This window comes from Moschus berezovskii, chromosome 8 (assembly GCF_049115385.1).
Source record: "Moschus berezovskii isolate FMDL1 chromosome 8, NW_MosBer_1.0, whole genome shotgun sequence".
NCBI classification, from domain to species: domain Eukaryota; kingdom Metazoa; phylum Chordata; class Mammalia; order Artiodactyla; family Moschidae; genus Moschus; species Moschus berezovskii.
The window spans coordinates 15,845,525-15,867,880 of NC_142467.1; the positions used below are offsets into that span (position 1 = coordinate 15,845,525).

General features: G+C 39.1%; 1 protein-coding gene and 1 non-coding gene across 4 annotated transcripts in view; both read left to right on the top strand.

Moving 5' to 3' along the window:
• SKIC3 (SKI3 subunit of superkiller complex) overlaps positions 1-19,606 on the top strand; it is a 98,371-nt gene extending 78,765 nt beyond the window's left edge. For all 3 annotated transcript variants that reach the window (XM_055429426.2, XM_055429424.2, XM_055429425.2), the window contains 4 exons: positions 5,609-5,761; positions 14,589-14,719; positions 16,741-16,864; positions 18,583-19,606. In XM_055429426.2, coding sequence (XP_055285401.2) covers positions 5,609-5,761; positions 14,589-14,719; positions 16,741-16,864; positions 18,583-18,657 — 483 coding nt within the window. In that variant the 3' untranslated portion in view covers positions 18,658-19,606. The remainder of the gene's footprint in view (positions 1-5,608; positions 5,762-14,588; positions 14,720-16,740; positions 16,865-18,582) is intronic.
• On the top strand, positions 21-92 carry TRNAC-ACA (transfer RNA cysteine (anticodon ACA)). The gene has a single exon. It is a non-coding gene; the product is annotated as a tRNA-Cys (tRNA).
• Positions 19,607-22,356: the final 2,750 nt, after the last annotated feature.

A 22,356-nucleotide genomic window follows, 5' to 3' on the forward strand; every position in this document is an offset into this window, starting at 1 on the left:
TGCAAGACATGATAAACATATCCCTGGTGGCTCAGATGGTAAAGCGTCTGCCTACAATGCAGGAGACCCAGGTTCAATCCCTGGGTTGGGAAGGACCTTCCCTGGAGAAGGAAATGGCACCACATTCCAGTACTCTTGCCTGGAAAATCCCATGGACAAAGGAGCCTGGTAGGCTACAGTCCATGGGGTCGCAAAGAGTCGGATACGACTGAGTGACTTCACTTTCACTTTGATAAACATGGTGTTAGCCTTTTTCTCTAGCAGGACAGGACTGAAGACACCTTGGAATTAATGTTGGCTATTTCTAACTGGCCATTAAATCCTGTACATGTAAAGCCCTTGCAGGAAACCATTAAAGGCAATAAGCATTAATAGGATTCTAGAAACAAAATTCAGCCTACATCCCTGCTGAATAGGCACCTCAATGATACTACCATTTTGGAATTAGTGTACCTTGCATGAAGGCCAGGTGTATAACTGCGTCTGCAGAGTCTTCATTTATGTGTATTCTACTGCCAAAAGATTGGACATGGTTGCTGGTATTGACACAAATTGCTAACAAAAAGTTTTGAACTTGAATCTACTACTAACTGGTTATGTGATTTTAGTCCAGGTACATCCACTTAAGCTCCAGAGTCTTCATCTGAAACATGAGAGAGGAATTTTAGATAATATAATTACTGTAGAAGTCTTTTAAAAAATTATCAGTAAATATTCATTGTTCAACACTTTAATGGAAGTACCATATAAGCAATGGTCCATTGTTGAAATGAGATCATGCTGAAGATCACTAACTGGTCTTAAGTACAGTCCTTACTTTACATACTGTTCACCTCCACACTAGTAGACTTCTATGTCTGCTTTGTAGAGTATGCCACATTCCATGGCCAAACTCTCCCTATAACTATTACATCTAATGGCTCATGAACTGGTGTCTTCAGAGGCTGTGCTTTGTTGTTGCTGTCCAGTCACTAAGTCATGTCCGACTCATTGCAACCCCATGGACTCATTGCAACCCCATGGACTGTAGCACGCCAGGCTTATCTGTCCTCCACCATCTCCTGTGCTAGATCCAAACAAAACTGAAACCTGCGATGAGGGTTCTGTTCCATACTGAAATAGTTCCAGTTCATGGTCTCCTGGCTACTGCTTCTCCATAACTGCAAACCATTTAAGATCTGACCTGCTATCCTGTTTGGCCCTCTGTCATCTTTGTGCGTCCTAATTTCTGTGACTTCCTGCGACCCAGCGGCTTCCCCCTTGCCTCTCCCTTTGTGACTCCCCCATGTCAAAAAAGGGGGCAGCAGAACCACTCTTATGACTTATATCACTTCTATCTAATTTTGCCTGCTTTTGAACTTGATATATATGGAATATCTTTTTTTTTGTACGTGGTTACTTTCATTCAACATCATATCCATGAAGTTCATGTAGTTGTTTCATGTAGCCATAGTTTTTCTCACTTATTTTTATGAGTAATATACTGTACTTTTGCTTTTGATAGACATTTGGGTTACAGTTGACCCTTGAACAGCATGGGTCTGAGCTGCATGGGTCCAGTTATGCATGGCTATTTTTCAGTAGTCTGTGGTTGGTTCAGTCCTTGCAACTATGAATACAGAGGCTGACTGTAAGTTACATCCATGTTGTTCAAAGGTCAACTGGGTTTCCAGGTTTTGGCTGTTACAACGCTGCTGGGATGTGCCTTTTGTTGGCACTCTCAAAGAGTCGGACATGACCGAGCAACTGAACTGAACTGATAGTGGTTTTAAGTGGAATTTGTGTGCTTAGTCGCTCAATTGTGTCCGACTCTTTGTGACCCTAGGGATGGTAGTCCGCCAGGCTCCTCTGTCCATGGGGATTCTCCAGGCAAGAATACTAGAGTGGGTTGCCATGCTCTCCTCCAGGGCATCTTCCCAACCCAGGGATTAAACCCAGATCTCCTGCATTCCAGGGGGATTCTTTACCATCTGAGCCACCAGGGAAGCCCAAGAATACTGGAGTGGGTAGCCTGTCCCTTTTCCAGTGGTTCTTCCTGACCCAGGAATTGAACCAGGGTCTCCTGCATTGCAAGTGGATTCTTCCCAGCTGAGTTACCAGGGAAGCCCTGGTAGCTAAGTGGAATGAACCTAATGACAAATGCTGTTGAGCCACTTTTCATATGTTTGTTGGATCTTTGAATATCTTATTTTTAAAGTACCATTTCTTTACTGTAGTTTTTAATGGGCTGTTATCTTGCTGAATTGTTGAAATTCATTATATTTTCTGGCTACAAGCACATTTTTGGTATTGCAGATATTTTCGTAATGTTATTTTTTGATGAGTAGTTCGTAATCTCAGTGAAGTCCAATTTATTATTTTTTAAGGGTTAATGTTTTACTGGGGTGTTCTACTTTAGTTCATGAAGATTTTTTTCTGTTTTTCTTTAGAAACTGTTCTGTCTTTCATATACAGGTCTATGATCCATCCTGAATTAATTTTTGTGAGTGTTGCAGGGTCAAGGTTCATTTTTTTCCCATATGGATGTGTAATTGTCCTAGTACCATCCTTTGAAAAGACCATTATATCCTCTACTGAATTGTCATGATGCTTTTGTTATAAATCAGGTGACTGGGTATGTGTGGTTTTAGGGCTCTTTATTCTTTTTCTGCTTTTTAATTGATCTATTTGTTTATTATTGCTTATAGCTTTATAATTAGTTTTGATATGTGGAGGAAATATTAAGACTGCCAACTCTTTTGTTTTCCTTCAAGTTTATCTCAGTCATTTTAGGTCTTTTGCATTTACCTGTAAATTGACAGTTACCCTTACTCTCCCCACCAAACAAAAGTCCAACTGAGGTCTAGACTGGAATTACAATCTATAGTTTAAATAAATAAATAATAAATTTGTAGTTTAAATCTATAGTTTAATTTGGGAAAATTAACAAAGTATTACTATTGAGTTTCTCTATTCATAAATGTGTTATGGGGGTGGTGGTTTAGTCGCTCAGTCGTCTCCGACTCCTGAGACCCTATGGACGGTAGGCCTGCCAGGCTCTTCTGTCCATGGGATTCTCCAGGCAAGAATACTAGAGTGGGTTGCCATTTCCTTCTCCAGGGGATCTTCCCAACCCAGGGATTGAAGCCAGGTCTCCTGTATTTCAGGTGGATTCTTTACCAACTGAGCTGTTATAGTCCTTATTATTTAAGTTCTAAATTTCTCTCAGCAGTGTTTTAAAATTTTAAAAAGATCATAGAAATACAGTCAGTTTTTATATTTTGACCTTCTAGCAGCCTTGCTAACTTATTCTTTTGAAATGGTTTTGGGTTTTCTGTATACACCAATATTTCCTTTGTGAATAATTTTTACTTTTTCTTTCTAATAATTTTGAGTTAAAATTTTTCTTGACTCATTGCACTGTTTAGAGTCTCAAATACAGTGTTAAACAGAAGTGGTGATAAGGGAACATACTGGTCTTATTCTCTACCTCAGATAGAAAGCATTTATAATTTCAGCTAGAATATTTACTTTAAGTTTTTATAGGCTTTTAACAGATTCTAAGGGCTTCCCAGGTGGTGCTAGTGGTAAAGAACCTGCTTGCCAATGCACAAGTTGTAAGAGAAGAAGGTTCGATCCTGGGGTTGGAAAGATCCCCTGGAGAGGGGCATGGCAACCCACTCCAGTGTTCTTGCCTGGAGAATCCCATGGACAGAGGAACCTGGTAGGCTGCAGTCCACAGGATTGCAAAGAGTTGGACACCACTGAAGCAACTCAGCATTCATGCATGCAACAGATTCTAAAATGGCTGTCCAATTTTATCTTTCAGATTAAGGAAATCCTTTTCTGAGTTTGTCAAGAGAGATTTGTTTTTTATTGCGAATGAGTAGATTTTGGGGGGGCCATCTATGAGAATGGTTCTTTTTCTTTATTCTGTTAATATGGTAGAAGCCCTTAGAATAAGCCCTACTTGGTCATGATGTTTTGTTCCTTTTATATATTGCTAGAGTCAGCTTGTTCATATGTTTGTTTACAATGTGTATACCTATATTTATGAGAGAGATTGGCCTGTAATTTTTCAGTCTCATGAGGTCATTGATAGGTTTTGCTATCTCTGTTATTATTCCATTTTTCTTTATTTTTTTGAAAGAGTTTGTGTTATAATAATAAATATTATACAATAATGTATTTATTATTAATTATTACATATAAATTATTATTATATAGAAATTATTATATATAATTATAAAAATAAACGTACGGACATTTTTTTCCTTAATGTTTGGAAGAATTCACTATTGAAGCTATTCAGACCAAGAATTTCCTTTATGAGAAAGTTTGTGTCTTTTTAAATTCCATATTAAATTTAATACATATAGGACTTTTAAGATTTCTTGTTTCCTTAGCATTTGTGAGTTGCAAGAAATGTGTACTGAGTATCTCAATTTCTTAAACATGTAGTTTAAGTCAAGCTGGTTAATTATGTTTAAATCTTATATATCCTTATTTATTTCTTTATTTATTGTCTGTTTCTATTATCCTTGCTGAGATAGGTGTGTTGAAATCTCCAATTCTGATTCTGGATTTGTCTATTTCTTAAATTTCTATTTTTGCTTCATAAATTCTATGTAATTGGGATATACAAATGTAAAAATGTTATATCTTCCTTTGACTGACTCTTTCATCTTAATGAAACAGCCCAGTTTATCTCTTAACCTCTCTTGTCTTGAAGTCTACTTTGTTGGGAATTAATACAGTTATGCGAACTTTTGGTTAGTGTTTATATGATGTATCTGTCACATTTGAACAATCATTTTGTGTTTTGATTTTGTTCCTGACTTGCCATCTTGAGAGACTTTTTAAGACTTAGGACTAGATGTGGCCAGTAAGTTGTTGCTAATGGAATGGGCAAGATGGCTATACACGTGTCCTTTCCCTCTTGAACCTCCCTCCCACTTCCCAACTCATCCCAGCCTTCTGGGTTGTCACAGAGCACCAGGTTGAACTTTCTGTGTTTTACGGCAGCTTCCCACTAGCTATCTAGTTTTCATATGGTAATATATATGTTGCAGTGCTACTCTCTCAGTTCATCCCACTCTCTCCTTCCCTCTGCCCCACCATGTCCGTAAGTCTGTTCTCTATTCCTGCCCTGCGGATTGGTTCCACAGTACCATTTTTCTCCATTTCACAATATTTATTTTTCTCTTTCTGATTTTTTACTCTAACAGACTATAGGTTCATCCACCTCACTAGAACTGACTCAAATTCCTTCCCTTTTATGGCTGAGTAATATTCCATTGTATATATGTACCACAACTTCTTTATCCATTCATCTGCTGATAGACATCTAGGTTGCTTCCATGTCCTGGATACTGTAAATAGTGCTGCAGTGAACATCGGAGTACATGTGTTGTTTTGAATTACAGTTTTCTCAGGGTATATGTCCAGTAGTGGGATTTCTGGGTTATATGGGGCCGTCCCCTTTCTTAACCTGTGATTTTTGTTTTGGGGGCACAAAAGTTATCAATAATTAAATTAAAATTTTTAACTCCAAAGTTTATTGAATTTGTTGGAAGTAGACTGTAGATAACTAAAATCTTTGGGGTCCTTTTCTCTTGCTGTTTCTCAGTGGCTGGCACACATATATCAGTCCCAAGGAATGATGGGTGCTGCAGAGATGTGTTACAGGAAGAGCCTGCAAGTAGCATCCCAACAGGGCAGCTGGAGTGGGAAGCTCTCAAGCCTGTTGAGGCTAGCACTGCTTGCATTGGAAGTCTGCATGGTAAGATCTTGTTATAGTTATGATGTGGAAAACTGCTTCTTTTATTTTTCTTTAAGATGCACGCTTTTTACGTAGTGATATTCCATTCCGTTCCTATCGGTTCGTCACCTTCTACTGTGGGCTCCTTGTAGACTTTGTGTTTGGGGTCTTGATGGGCATAAGAGTAACATAACATAAACTCATAGACTCTAGCAGGACATTGCCATCATTTAGGAGGAAAAAACAAAGATTGCAACTTAAAAAGTTGAATTATAACAGAATGTACGTTTTTATTTCTTGGTGACTTAAGTTAGAATTAACCAGCTACCCGTTAGTGACAAAGATGACAATAATTACAATTTCAGTCATTTCTTGCTTCAATTTGATGTTCTGTAAGAGGGATTCCTATAGCAAGTAATTTTTGACTTGATATATTTTCTGATACCAAGTTAGGTGTATGAATCTAGAGGTCTTATGAACTCTTCAAGGTAAATATTTAGGCGGGTGTCTGGAGGAGCAAACTCCAGGACAGTGTACATGATAACCTATTTGAGTGTATGTATGAATGGTATATAGCTTTGAGAATGTTTATCTGTAAAAACACTGTGTGCTTGTGCATGTTAAAAGGCACGTAGAAAGATATGGAAAGATACAAACGAAACTTAACGGCAGTTACTTTGGAGAATGGTATTAGGGGGTCTTTAAGGAATGGTAGAGGAGAATTTTTCATTTTCTATCCTTTGCTAGTGTTTGAATTTTTCATCATATGCATATTACTTCTGTAATTAAAAGATAAAATGTCATTTGTTTTTAATTAAATTTTCCTAGACAGGACTGAATGAAGTTTTGCTTATGCCATAGTAGCCCATTGCCAACGTTATTTAGTTGTTTTCACTGGGCATTTTGACCAAAAAATACAAGATTTAGGAAGTGTGTTTAGCTTTGGTGCTATTACTATGGAGCACATTTCAGAGCTCCTTAGATTGGGGCCATGTTTTGTTCTTTTTTGTGTTTTGCTTTACACATAGGAGCTCTTCCAGCAGTAGTTTTGAATGAATGGGCGGGTAATAGTGGTGGTCAAATTTGAGATAATTTGGCTGGAAAGAAATGGTGGTTAATGGTAATTGTGGACCACTGAAGATGTTGTTTTGTTTGTCTCATATTTATATTTAAAAAAAGTCTCTGTGACACTGGTAGCTGGTGGGCTGTGGGAGCAACACGTGGCACCTATAACTGTTCCTGAATGTGTGGAGAAGTCTAACTTATATTTTGTTTTAGCCCTTTTACTCTTTTTTAGCCCTTTTAGTATAACTTATTATTTGTTCATTAATAAGAATTATTTAGTGATGTGTTTTTTTGTTTGTTTGTTCTTCATGCTGGGAAATTAAATCTGACCTGGAACAAAAGAAAAACAGCAATAATAGTAGCAAACATACAGAGCCCTTAGCCTGTGCTAGGTTCTGTTCTCGTGCTTTATTTGTATTAACTTCATTAATATTCATAAGCACCCTATTTTTCAGATGGCGAGATTGATTACAGTTTAGAAATACCCGTGTGTACCTACCTCCATCCACCCACCACTGCTGGCACCACAGAAAGTATTTTCTCTAGGAGCTTTGGTTCTGCCTGTGAAAACTTCAGCCAATTGAGTGTCTAGAGCTCCCCTCCTGACTTTTTTGATAATAGTGGAGATGGTAAAAACTACTTTGCCTAGGGTTGTTAGGAATATCAAATGAAGTAACACAAATGCCTTTGTAAACTTCAAAGCGCTATCCACATTTGATTTGCTTGTTATAAGATTTGATACCCAACAGTTACTTTAAGGAGATGTTGTATTTCTCTGGTAAATAGCTGGCAGTGTACGGAGGATGTGTATATGAAAATTAGGCTGTTTTATGTGCGATAATATATGAACAGATTATTAAACTGAAAAGTTCTGCTAAGATATTAAATGTTTTAGATTCCAAAGAGAGATAGCAAATCAAGATACAGATTTCTGAAGCAGGTAGAAGACTTAACCCATAAGGAAGCTATACTAAGATTAGGGGAGTAGAGTTGGAGGACTGTGAAGAAATCTTTCTGGAGAAAGCTGTTGACTCCCCTATCATCTCCCTGGCACATTTCCACACACGCACAGGTGCCCCCCAGGCAAGGGAGGGGGTGCTGCCAGAGAGAGGGAGGCTGTGATGTGTGGCCTCAGAGGTCCTGCAGGTACATGTCCAGAAGCATATGGACAGGTGTCTGACTCATGCTTTGAAAACTGCAACTCTCTACCTGATGGGAAGAGTTGGTCATGGTTTGGAAAGTAACTGCCTGCTTCTGGGAGAGAGTGGTCAGCAGTGGGTGAATCCCAAAGGTAGTTAAGAGTGCACCCTTGGCTACAAGATGTCCTGCCTCTTACTAAAGAGTTGCTGCACTGTGAGGCTGGCAGCACTCCTGGAGTTCGTTCGATCCAGGAATGGGTGATGCCACCTGAGCTGGTGGACTGGCATTGGAATTATCTTAGGTCCTGACGTGCAGAGCCACCTGGAGGAGCGATGGAATCTCAGTGGAAAGGAAGCTGGAGGTCTCCAGATTGCCAGAGCATGTGAAGAGAGGCAGTGGAACGGAGCCCATTAACCCAGTGTCCTGGAGCTGTGCGTTCTGTCCTGTGCACTTGCGCAGGCCTCCCACTGGGTTTAGTGCTGTGTGATCACCGTGTGGACATCTGATCATTGTTTAACAAAGGGCCCTGCATGTTCTATTTTTTGCATTGAGCCCCACAGATTACAAAGCCAGTTCTGCAGTAAGAGACTGCCCAGAAAGCGGGGAGTCTCTGATAAAACCAGGAAAGTCCAGATGATGACACAAAGATCTTTAAGTGTCTGTCAGGCCTAAGGAATCAGACTCCACCTTACAATTGAGAAGGAACTCTTTAAGTCGCTCCGTCGTGTCCAACTCTTTGTGACCCCATGGATTATAGCCTTCCAGGCTCCTCTGTCCATGGAATTCTCCAGGCAAGAGTACTGGAGTGGATTGCCATTTCCTTCTCCAGGGGATCTTCCCAACCCAGAGAGCGAACCCTGGTCTCCTGCATTGCAGGCAAATTCTTTACCATCTGAGCCACCAGGGAAGCCCTCACCTTACAATGACACCCATCAAACTTCTGACATTTCAGTTGAGGCCAGAAACTACAATTGCAAAAGGTGGGAGTGCTGGGCAGAGGAACAAGCCATGTGCTGCTGCCTGTAAGCACACCCTAGCTAGGAGCTGAAGAGATGGGAGTAGGGTGTAAATATTACCTTTGTATGAAGATTGAAGTTTTGAAAAGAAGAGAACTTTCTAATTAAGACTGTGAATGGATGTCAGAGTCATGTTTCTTGTTCAGTCACTCAGTCATGTCCAACTCTTTGCAACCCCATGAACTACAGCATGCCAGGCATCCCTGACCTTTACCATCTCCCAGAGCTTGCTTAAACTCATGTCCATTGAATCGGTGATGCCATCCAACCATCCCATTCTCTGTCATCCCCTTCTCCTGCCTTCAGTCTTTACCAGCATCAGGGTCTTTTCAAATGAGTCAGTTCTTCGTATCAGGTGGCCACAGTATTAGAGCTTCAGCATCAGTCCTTCCAATGAATATTCAGGACTGATCTCCTTTAGGACGGACTGGTTGGATCTCCTTGTAGTCCACGGGACTCTCAAGAGTCTTCTCCAACACCACAGTTCAAAAGCATCAATTCTTCGGCCCCCAGCCTTTTTTATGGTCCACTCTCTATGGAGTTGAAAATGACTTCGTTTTTTGAATGTTGAGTTTTAAGCCAGCCTTTTCACTCTCCTCTTTCACTTTCATCGAGAGGCTATTTAGTTCCTCTTTGCTTTCTGCCGTAAGGGTGGTGTCATCTGCATATCTAAGGTTATTGATATTTCTCCCTGAAATCTTGATTCTAGCTTGCATTTCATCCAGTCTGGCATTTCGCATGATGTACTCTGCATATAAGTTAAATAATCAGAGTGACAGTATACAGCCTTGATGTACTCTTTTCCCAAATTGGAATCCCAGTCCATTGTTCTATGTCCGGTTCTGTTACTTCTTGACCTGCATACAGATTTTTCAGGAGACAGGTAAGGTGATCTGGTATTCCCATCACTTTAAGAATTTTCCACAGTTTGTTGTGATCCACATGGTCAAAGGCTTTAGTGTAGTCAGTGAATCAGAGTGTATATTTTTCTGTAATTCTCTTGCTTTTTCTATGACCCAGTGGATGTTGGCAATTTGATCTCTAGTTCCTCTGCCTTTTCTAAATCCAGCTTGAACATCTGGAAGTTCTTGGTTCACATACTGTTGAAGCCTCTCTGGAGAATTTTCAACATTACTTTGTTAGCGTGTGAAACAAGTGCAGTTGTGTGGTAGTTTGAACATTCTTTGGCATTGCCTATCTTTGGGATTGGAATGAAAACTGACCATTTCCAGTCCTGTAACCACTGCTGATTTTCCAAATTTGCTGGCGTATTGCGTGAAGCACTTTCACAGCATCATCTTTGAGGATTTGAAATAGCTCAGCTGGAATGCCATCTCATCCGCTAGCTTTATTCCTTGTGATGCTTCCTAAGGCCCACTTGACTTCGCACTCCACAATGTCTGGCTCTAGGTGAATGATCTAACCATCGTGGTTATCTGGGTCATTAAGACCTTTTTTGTATAGTTCTTCTGTATATCTCATGGACAGAAGAGACACTCCATGGGGTCGAAAAGAGTTGGACACAACTGAGTGACTTCACTTTCACTTTTTTTGTGTATAGTTCTTCAGAGTCATGGGACCTACTGTGATTTACATCCTTATTGTATAAGGAAAAGTCTCCCTCATATAATAAGTTTTAAAACCATAATGGGAAACCTAAGTAAGTGCATCCTAGGGACTTCCCTGGTGGTCCAGTGGCGAAGGCTTCATGCTACCACAGCAGGGGATCTGGGTTGCATCCCTGGTCAGAGAACTAGATCCCACACACTGCAACTAAGAGTTCATATGCCGGAACTCAAGATCAGAGATCCTGCATGCGGCAATTAAGACCTGGCGCAGGGAAATAAATCTATGTATATTTTTAAAAAAGTTTATTCCAGTCACATTGTTTAATATACTGGTTACATATAGAAGGGCTTCCCTAGTTATTTAGCAGTAAAGAATCTGCCTGCTAGTGCAGGAGATGCAGGTGTGATCCCTGAGTCAGGAAGATCTCCTGGAGAAGGAAATGGCAACCCACCCTAGTATCCTTGCTTGGAAAACCCATGGACAGAGGAGCCTGGTGGGCTGCAATCCATAGGGTCTTAAAAAGAGTCGGACACAACTGAGCGACTAAGCACGCACAGTATGCACATATAGAAAATATTATATAATAATGTTGGGTTGACCCAAAAGTTCATTTGGATTTTTTCATAACATAAAAAAACTCAAACAAATTTTTTGGCCAACCCATACATGCACTAACTTTACAAAATACTTTATATGAATTCTTAGAATTTAGACAGTGCATTGTAAAACCACCCAGTGAGAGTTTTGTACTATTGGCTTTTTAAAAAATGTACTAGGAATAATTTTATTAATAATGGGCTTTGTCTTACATTCTTTGCCAGATGGGAGCAAGTTATCATTGATCCCATCTTTATGGACGATGTCTCACAACCTCTGGTCTCTATTTTCAAATTCATTATCCCTATGACTTCCTCTTCCTTGATTACACAAATTACTACTGGCTGTTCTGAACTCAGAGTTCATTGCTCTAACATTTGAAAAGAATAATTTAGTATTTGAAAGGAATTACAGTGCGTGGGGTCACAAAAAGTCGGACACAATTGGGCGACTGAACTACAACAGTGTATTCACTTATTATATTGACTTTATTAAAATGTATATTCTAGACACCTGTAATTAGGAAATCTTGGTTACAATTTGAGGTTTTTAACAAAAGATTTTAAATGCATTTTTTTCTTCTTGTATAATTCAGTAGAGTGTTCACCATTATATTTCTGGTTACTGTTTCTTAGGAAATACTTACCTATGTTATTTTTGACTCAGACATACTATAAGAAACTAAAGTTTGCAACTGAAGTAATTTATCATTTTTCCCCATATAATGAAATTCTGAATAAAAATTTCAAAATTGTTGACTTTGAGTTCAGTTCAGTTGCTCAGTCGTGTCTGACTGCGACCCCATGAACTGCAGCATGCCAGGCCTCCCTGTCCATCACCAACTCCCAGAATCCACCCAAACCCACATCCATTGAGTCGGTGATGCCGTCCAACCATCTCATCCTCTGTCGTCCCCTTTTCCTCCTGCCCTCAGTCTTTCCCAGCATCAGAGTCTTTTCAAATAAGTCAGTTCTTCGCATCAGGTGGCCAAAGTATTGGAGTTTCAGCTTCAACATCAGTCCTTCCAATGAACACCCAGGACTGATCTCCTTTAGGATGGACTGGTTGGATCTCCTTGTGGTCCAAGGGACTCTTAAGGGTCTTCTCCAACACCACACAGTTCAAAAACATCAATTCTTTGGCGTTCAGCTTTCTTTATAGTCCAAATCTCACATCCATACGTGATCACTGGAAAAACCATAGCCTTGACTAGACGGACGTTTGTTGACAAAGCAGTGTCTCTGCTTTTTAATATGCTATCTAGGTTGATCATAACTTTCCTTCCACGGAGTAAGCGTCTTTATTCGCAGTGATTTTGGAGCCCAGAAAAATAAAGTCAGCCACTGTTTTCGCTGTTTCCCCATCTATTTGCCATGAAGTGATGGGACCGGATGCGATGATCTTTAGTTTTCTGAATGTTGGGCTTTAAGCCAACTTTTTCACTCTCCTCTTTCACGTTCATCAAGAGGCTCTTTAGTTCTTCTTCACTTTCTGTCATAAGGGTCGTGTCATCTGCATAGCTGAGGTTACTGATTATTTCTTCCAGCAATCTTGATTCCAGCTTGTGCTTCCTCCAGCCCAGCATTGCTCATGATATACCCTGTATATAAGTTAAATAAGCAGGGTGACAATATGCAGCCTTGAGGTATTCCTTTTCCTGTTTGGAACCAGTCTGTTGTTCCATGTCCAGTTCTAACTGTTGCTTCCTGACCTGCATACAGGTTTCTCAAGAGGCAGGTCAGGTGGTCTGGTATTCCCGTCTCTTTCAGATTTATTTATCTCTAACTGGCTTTGCACTTTTTTCCAATATTGGGATTTTATTAACGTATTTCACTTTTGGCTTTCTTGTCTCCTTAGATAATTTTTGAAATGTGGAACTTTATCATTACCAGTTAAAGAATTAAGTTTTGTATATTTGGTAGACCAGGAACTTAGTAATTGATAGATTTCATTCACCCATAGAATAGTGTGTTTTCTTTTAGCAAATATTTTAGTGTTTTAAAAATGGTATCTCCTTTTTGAATCCTTCCTTAATCCCTGTCAGCCTTGTTTTGTAGTTCCCTATTGTCAGGAATCAGGTCTTAATAATTTTGTAGAATTTCACTCCCTACAGCATTTATATGGCAACTTGGACACTCAGCAAGTAACAGCTGATTGTATTTGTTAAAGTAAACATGTCAAATGTCTAATGATTTAATGTTGTTGTTTAGTCTCTAAGTCGTGTGTAACTCTTTGAGACGCCATGCATCCCTGTCCTTCATTACCTCCGGAGTTTGCTCAAACTCATGTCCATTGAGTTAGTGATGCCATCCAGCCTTATCATCCTCTGTTGCCCCGTTCTTCTCCTGCCCTCAGTCTTTCCCAACATCAGGTTCTTTTCCAGTAAGTCAGCTCTTTGCATCAGGTGGCCAAAATATTGGAGCTTCAGCATCAGTCCTTCCAATGAATATCTAGGGTTGATTTCCTTTAGGATTGACTGATTGGATCTCCTTGCTGTCCAAGGGTCTCTCAAGAATCTTTTCCAGCTCCACAATTTGAAAGCATCCATTCTTTTGAACTTAGCCTTCTTTATGGTCCGGCCCTAACATCCATACATGACTACCGGGAAAACCATAATTGTGACTGTACGGACCTTTGTTGGCAAAGTAATGTCTCTGCTTTTTAATACGCTGTCTAGGTTTGTGATAGCTTTCCTTTCAAGGAGCAAGTGTCTTTGAATTTCATGACTGCATTCACCATCCACAGGGATTTTGGAGCCCACGAAAATAATATCTGTCCCTGTTTCCACTTTTACCCCATCTGTTTGCCTTGAAATGATGGGACTGGATGCTATGATCTTAGTTTTTTGAATGTTGAGTTTTAAGCCAGCTTTTTCACTCTCCTCTTTCACCTTCATAAAGAGGCTCTTTAGTTCCTCTTTGCTTTCTACCATTAGAGTGATAACATCTGAATATCTGAAGATATTGATATATCTCCTGTCAATTTTGATTCTTGTCTGTGACTCATCCAGCCTGGAATTTCACATAATGTACTCTACATATAAGTTAATAAGCAGGGTGACAATATACAGCCTTGATGTACTCCTTTCCCAATTTTGAACCAGTCCATTGCTGCATGTCCAGTTGTAACTGATGCTTCTTGACCTGCCTACAGGTTTCTCAGAAGGCAGGTAAGGTAGTCTAGTATTCCCATCTCTTTAAGAATTTCCCATAGTTTGTTGTGATCCACACAGTCAAAAACTTTAGTCAGTGAAGCAGAAGTCGATGTTTTTCTGGAATCCTCTTGCTTTCTCTGTGATCCAGAGGATGGTGGCTTTTTGATCACTGGCCTTTTCTAAACCAAGCTTTTACATCTGGAAGTTCTGGGTGTGCTGCTGAAGCCTAGCTTGAAGGATTTTGAGCATTACCTTCCTAGCATGTTAAATGAGCACAATGATTTGATATTTGTGTTTATTTTTATAGGCTAATGTTTCCAATGATCACTGGCCATCCTTGGTTCAAGAAGCTACAGCTGAGGCCCTGAAACTTTGCTTTTGTCCACTGGCTGTCCTTTTACAAGCTTTGTTACAATTCAAACGCAAAATGGGAGCAAGGTATAAAGAATCTTTGTTCATTTTTTTCTTAAAATGTTTCTTCACTTTTACTCCTTCTAGGAAACAAAAGTTTAGAATGAATTTAACAAACTTTGATGTTATTCATATATATATATTTCTACTTTGGAAAGGCTGATTCTAGTAACCCAATAAGGAAGAAAATAAAGTCTTACAATTTTTTTAAAAAAGTAATTTGGTACACAGATACAGAATATGAGAGATTTGCATGATAGCCTTTCAAGTGAAGAAGGCCTTGGTATTTTTGGTCTTAAGTGTTTTAGGATGAGATAATAGTGTAAATGTGGATTCTAGTAACAAGCAAAATCCAAAAGGCTCAAGTTCAAAGCTAGATTGACATAAGTTCTTGCAGCACACAATAAGCTATGAAAAAAGTAATAAATATTGAAAAGGCAGAAACATTATAAATAATGTGGTTTTTATACCTAGAAAATCCAGAAGCTTCACGGAATTAAATGTTGAAATTTTAGCAATCTTTTCTTTGGAAGGGGGGGATGAGGTCAGAAATAAATTTGAAGAAAATCACGTAAGTGTTATATGAATGAAAAAACAGGCAAGAATATTTTGAAATTCTGAGAATAATATCTAGTCTAATGGATATCACACATAATACAAAGCCTAAGTAAAACAGTAGCTCAGGAGCATATATTACTAGAACAGAATTAGGTATTGTAGACATAGAGCTTAACACACAAATATGTGGCAAAGGCCACATCAACACCGCGAAATAGGAGTGAAGGAAGAGTTAAAGACCTATGACTGATTAGCAGTCCCATCTTCATTTCTGTTATATATTTATTTGCCATTTTTTTATATGACTAATTTCACCAAGAAATGTTTTAGGCTATAATTTTAAGTTCCTAATGAACTCCTTCTGCTGAAGGTCAGTATATATGACTTCAGTTCAGTTCAGCCACTCAGTCGTGTCTGACTCTTTGCGACCCCATGGACTACAGCATTCCAGGCCTCCCTGTCCATCACCAACTCCTGGAGTTTACTCAAACTCATGTCCATTGAGTTGGTGATGCCATCCAACCATCTTGTCCTCTGTCGTCCCCTTCTCCTCCCGCCCCCAACCCCTCCCAGCATCAGAGTCTTTCAAATGAGTCAGTTCTTCACATCAGGTGGCCAAAGTGTTGGAGTTTCAGCTTCAGCATCATTCCTTCCAATGAATATTCAGGACTGATCTCCTTTAGGATGGACTGGTTGGATCTCCTGACTTAGAGAGTCTTAACCCCCAGCCCCCTGTAATCTCTGTGAGCAGCAGCCAAAATCAGCTCAAATAAACATACTGCTTTACTATTTAGTCCTATGTAAACACATCTTAAAAACAAGTTCTTTAGTTTCTCCTTCTAACCAGTTGCTTTTTAGAAAATCTTGTTCAGCAGTTCTGGTTACCACGATTTGTGTTATTTCTACCCATACAGAAGTCTTTGGAGTCATAAATATTAGTAAAATTGGAAAGAAGAAATTAGAACACAACTCTAAATCAGCATGTTATCATACTGTACAGGTTTAATACATGAAAGCATATACTAAAAGCCTGATATTGTACACTTAGCCTCTATTATAGGTGTTAAATATTTCTAATTGTTCCAGTGTACATTATCTTTGTATCATTTATTTTCTGCCTGCTTTCAAGAAGGATTAGAAGAAATAGAGCAGTCAGAAGTGCTCATAAAACGGGTCATTTTCCCATTCTTTTTGGAAAGAGCCTTATTTGTCTGCAAAATGAGAGTAATAGCAGCAACCATCCTTACAGGGTTGTAAATGTTAAGTGTGACCATATGTGTAAAACATTTGGCATACTACTGCATAGCACATAATAAATAATAAATGTTAACCGTTATTATTACCCTTTCTGTTACACATATAAAAAATTAATGAAGTAATCAGCACGTCGTCTGCAGAAGAATGAGAAAGATGATGTTATGTGTGTGTGAGACTAGTAGATGAAGTATCTTTGTATGCTTTGGACTAAAAGTGAGTATCTTTTTCCTTAGAGAGACACGGCGACTTTTGGAGAGAGTTGTGTATCAGCCTGGGTATCCCAAATCTATTGTTTCAACAGCACGTTGGTATCTTCTGAGACACTTACATGCCAAAAATGACTACGAGCTCATTGATGTAAGACCCTGATTTTTTAAAAAATACTCATCGTGGACCTTTGTTGTATGAGGGCTGAGTGTTGCTGTCCTGTGCTTGGTAGGGTGCCTAACCAGCCTCCCTAACCACTGTAACCACTGGATGCCAGTAGCAGTGTCTTCGACCCAGCTTACAGTAGCTGAAAGTATCTTCTGGACATTGCCAAATAATACCTTAGGAGGCATCACCCCTGGTTGAGAACCACTAATTTAACCTGTAGAAAATACACTCTCCTGAAGTACTAGGTATCATAAGAAAAGATAGGCGAAGCTTCTGGATTCTGGTAGTAGTATTTCTTGTAACCAATGCAGAGGAGGCAGTAGAGAGAGAGGATACGTTTAGAAGTAGCAGAAGTTAATGGGATGTCTGTATTATCTTTGGAAAAGTTATTTTGCTTCTTATTGTCTTTGCTATAAAATGCACATGACAGTTTCTGCCCCAGTTGTCATGGGATGACTCTGGTTTCTAAATATGTAAACATATACAGTTGACTCTTGAAGAATGCATATTTAAACTGTGTGGTTCCCCTTACACTCAAATTTTTTTCAGTAATAAATAACTACAGTACTCCATGATCCTTGATTAGTTGAATCCACAGATACCAAACAACTGCCTACGTGCGTGGCTGACCATAAGTTGTTTGTGAATTTTTGAGCGTATAGCAGGTCTTTATCCTTAATCCAAATGTTGTGTGTGTGTGGATTCTTTTTAAAAAGATAAGAGTATGTAAGACACGTATGGGGTCTAAATTCTTACAACTTCAGCCAACAGTTTTTAAAAACACAATGAAAACTAATGAGAAATTTTTTTTTTTTTAACACCCACAACCTTGGGAGAAGACATAAGTGTCTCCCTCTAGAGCACAGGGTAGGCACGTTTACTGCCAATTATAAAAAAAGTCAAGTCTCCTAGGCTCAGGGTTCCCCTCTTGTCATGCAACTCACTGTGTGTGTGGGAAACCATGTGCATCCATTCACATCACCCCTGTGAGACTTAGAGGGTGAGGGGAATGGATGCAGATATAATGATACTTCTGTCGTTTGCTACACCCTGAACGATGAAGACATTTGTCTCTGACCCACGTGTCCCATGTCTTCTGGCAGTATTTGTGAAACTGTGGCAGGCCAACTTGTTAGCTTGCTAATAGAGCAACATCTCAGAGACCTTCTCAGTGTTTGAAAATGAACAACCAAAAAATGTTTTAGTAATCTAATGAGCAACAGAAAGCAAAGCTTCTAGTTTGTGTAATTGGTGAAAATTATGGAAAGTTCTTAGAACCTTAGAAAGGAGCTTAGAAAGGAACTTAGAACCTCAAGGCTTGATCTTAAGCTGTGGTTTTAAAGGAGAGCAGTGTCATTTGGACACCCTGTACATAAAATGGTCATTGGGGTATGGGTTTAAAGGTGACAGTGTTGTAAAAAAAGCCTCCAATCAAAACCTTTAATTTTATGCACCACTGTCAGTGGTAACAATCAAAATGTTGACATCTCTACTATTGAGTATTTGAATAAATAGTGCTTATGTGATGTTAGCTTTGAAATTTATTTCAGCAAAAATGACTGAAAGGTTGCATAGAGTCAGTTCTTCTTGTGTAGTTTGATGTTGCCTACTGCCCTATGGCTTACTTCGTTTCTATGAATCTAGATATAGGTATTGTTAATAAAGAGAATACTAATGTTCCTGTCTGTGATTTCCCACAGGTGCTGGTAAACAATGCCACAACTCACGGAGATACAAGAGCATTGGAACTGAATCAGAAATTGTCCTCACAATAACAGTGCTTTATTTTATAGTAAGCAGGCAAAGAAAACGCTATTAGAAAGAATGAAACAAAGAATCAAGACTTTTCCCCAAAGCAACATTTTAAAAAGCTATAGTTATAATCATCCATTCCTTTTTAAAATCTAAAGACCTTTAAGTTCTTAAGCTAGGGATGTAGTTTTCCATAAACTCTTAATATAACTTTAATTTGAAAACATTTTTGATTTTGAGAAGTCTATGATGGAAGGAAAAACCATGATTCCCTTAGTTGTTCGTTAGTTATTTGTGAATCATTATTTTCTGTATCTTGCATGGTGCACAATAGGACTGGTTTTTTGTAATCCCTTCCAATAAAGCCTTAATATCCATTTGCTAAATTATATGCAAAATGAGATTAGCACAGTGCAGAATTTTATTTGTTAAAAAACAAATTAAAAGTTTTAATTCCTTCTGTGAATTCTAGAGTTCAGCAGACCAATTCATCCAGTATCCAAATAATCTTATAATCTGTTTTACTAGTGGTTCATCTTGGGTTCTGTTGAAGAAGTATAATATAAATGTTAGGTGAGTCCTAGACTACGAGTTGGGCTTCCTTGGTTGTTCAGACAGTAAAGAATCCGCCTGCAATATGGGAGACCTGGGTTTCATACCTGGGTTGGGAAGATCCCCTCGAGGAGGGCACGGCAGCCCACTCCAGTGTCCTTGCCCGGAGAATCCCCATAGAAGAGCCTGGTGGGCTATAGTCCATGGGGTTGCAAAGAGTTGGATCCGACTGAATGACTAAGCACAGCACAGACTACTAATGGATATATTTATAGAATTCAAAACACTCAAGTGCAAGGCTGCGTTTAAAAAGTGAGTGAAAATTTTTCAAAAATAATGCTGACAATATTTAACCGATCATGTAATTCCTTCATTTATGCTAAAAAGATGAACTTTTCTTAAATAAAAACAAAAATGGTGTCTTGTTTTCTTTATAGTATCAATTCAGATATAATTTCAGAATTTAAAATTTGAAGACTTGAAAGTACAGTTTCCTATTTTATTTTTTCAGAAAACCGTTTATATTAATTTGAAGAAGCTGTTTGTCGCTTGCTTTGGATCTGTGGAAGTGTTTCATCTATTTACATAAATTATTTATTGTGTGAAAATGGGTGGTATAATTTATATATATAGTTTTTCTGAACCATCAGCTTCACAGTGTTAACTTCGTGAGATAGTACAAATTGATAATACTCTGTAATTAAATTTTACTCCACAGGTTAATCTATTGAATGCCTGTATTTGGCTCAGTATTATTATCATTGAGACGTATTCAATCTGAATCTTTTTAACGATGGGAGCTAGGACTCTGCATTTTAAAGGCATGCCTAGGAAATTCTAATCTTGGGCCATTGATGCTTGTGAACCACTGGATTAATGCAACTGGATTACCCTGCCGTTTACTTCTTTCTTTCATAAGCCCAAGCACTTGCCATACTCTGCCCATGTCTTCTGTCTTCACAACTATCAAACCAATTTGTGCTTTTAACAGCCTGGTCCAGGCTTGGCAAGGCTGTGCTAAAGAGGCTGCCCACACAGCCCCATGCCCATACCCTCCTGCCCCCGTCAAGGGCGCATTAGCCTTCACCCCCACAGTGGACTCATCCATCTGTTTACACATTTATGAGTCAGTTCTTCTTTTATTTATTTTCATTGGAAGCTAATTACATTATTGTATTGGTTTTGTCATATATTGACATGAATCAGTCATGAGTGTACATGTGTTCCCCGTCCTGAACCCCCCTCCCACCTCCCTCCCCATCCCATCCCTCTGGGTCATCCCAGTGCACCAGCCCTGAGCACCCTGTCTCATGCATCAAACCTGGACTGGCAATCTATTTCACATATGATAATATACATGTTTCAATGCTATTCTCTCAGATCATCCCACCCTCACCTTTTCCCACAGAGTCCAAAAGTCTGTTCTGTATGTCTGTGTCTCTTTTGCTGTCTTGTATATAGGGTCATCATTACCATCTTTCTAAATTCCATATATATGTGTTAGTATACTGTATTGGTGTTTTTCTTTCTGACTTATTTCACTCTGTAAAATAGGCTCCAATTTCATCCATCTCATTAGAACTGATTCAAATGCATTCTTTTTAATAGCTGAGTAATATTCCATTGGGGCTTCCTTGGTGGCTCAGAGGTTAATGCGTCTGCCCCCAATGCGGGAGACCCGGGTTTGATCCCTGGGTTGGGAAGATCCCCTGGAGAAGGAAATGGTAACCCACTCCAGTATTCTTGCCTGGAGAATCCCATGGACGGAGAAGCCTGGTAGGCTACAGTCCACGGGGTCGCAAAGAGTCAGACACGACTGAGCGATGGAATGGAACGGAACGGAATATTCCATTGTGTATATATACCACAGCTTTCTTATCCATTCGTCTGCCTGGGGACATCTAGGTTGCTTCCATGTCCTGGCTACTGTAAACAGCGTGAAGACACACAGATGGCTAACAAACACATGAAAATATGCTCAACATCGCTCATTATCAGAGAAAAGCAAATCAAAACCACAATGAGGTACCATTTCACGCCAGTCAGAATGGCTGCTATCCAAACATCTACAAGCAATAAATGCTGGAGAGGGTGCAGAGAAAAGGGAACCATCTTACACTGTTGGTGGGGATGCAAACTAGTACAGCCACTCTGGAGGACAGTGTGGAGATTCCTTAAGAAACTGGAAATAGAGCTGCCGTACGACCCAGCAATCGCACTCCTGGGCGTGCACAGCGAGGAAAGCAGAGTTGAAGGAGACGCGTGTACCCCCGCGTTCACCGCAGCGCTGTTAACCAGTCGGTTCTTGTTCTCCACTTGCTTTCTTGGCTGGTGCTGCTTCACGAGGTCACTTTCACCTACCGTGTGGACTTGGCTAACTTTTGCTCCCATTGCCTCGTTCTGACCTCCAGGAACTTCAAAATCTGGGTCAAAAATATGGGCTTGACCAGATTTTTTAGAAAATAAGATTAGAAAGTACTGTAGTTAATACTATCTCAGGTAATTCTCTCTCTTTTTTCTGCATAGCTGTATATTCATCCTATTTGTTGCCTTCTCTTTAAATTGCTCCCCAGTTACTGTGAACCTCAAATTATTCCTAACCATATAATTTATAGAACTAACTTTATGCCAGACCTGTGAAGTGTTTTAAACATTGTTATTTAATCCAAGTTGGTAAAGAAGAGTGATGCTAAACAGTATACTTAAACAGAGAAAATTTGAGGTGAATCAGTGTTACCTGATTCTAAGAAGTGGCTGAAATTTCTTTTCAGAGTTTATATGTAAGCTTAATTAGAGTACATTAAAAATTATTTCCTGACATATCAATATTTAGCATTCATAGTGTTTCATTATTTTTATCTCTTTGAGAAGTATAGTGCATTTTCTGTGAATTTTTATTTACCATTCGCTGCTATTAACTACTATTAGTCAATTAATAATTATTATTATTGATTAAATGCGTATAGGCTAGCTTGGCATCTGATAGTCATTTCTGGTTGGAAATTCATTTTAACTTATGAGTAAACTTTTGGAGCACAGTCTGTTTGTGATCACTTGACATATTTCTTAAAGTGCCCCTTGCATTAATTTCTGGTCAGGATTAAAAAAACAACCTTAGTTTTAAATTACTCTGCTCTTTTTTCACTTTACAAAATGAGTTGACAAGCTTC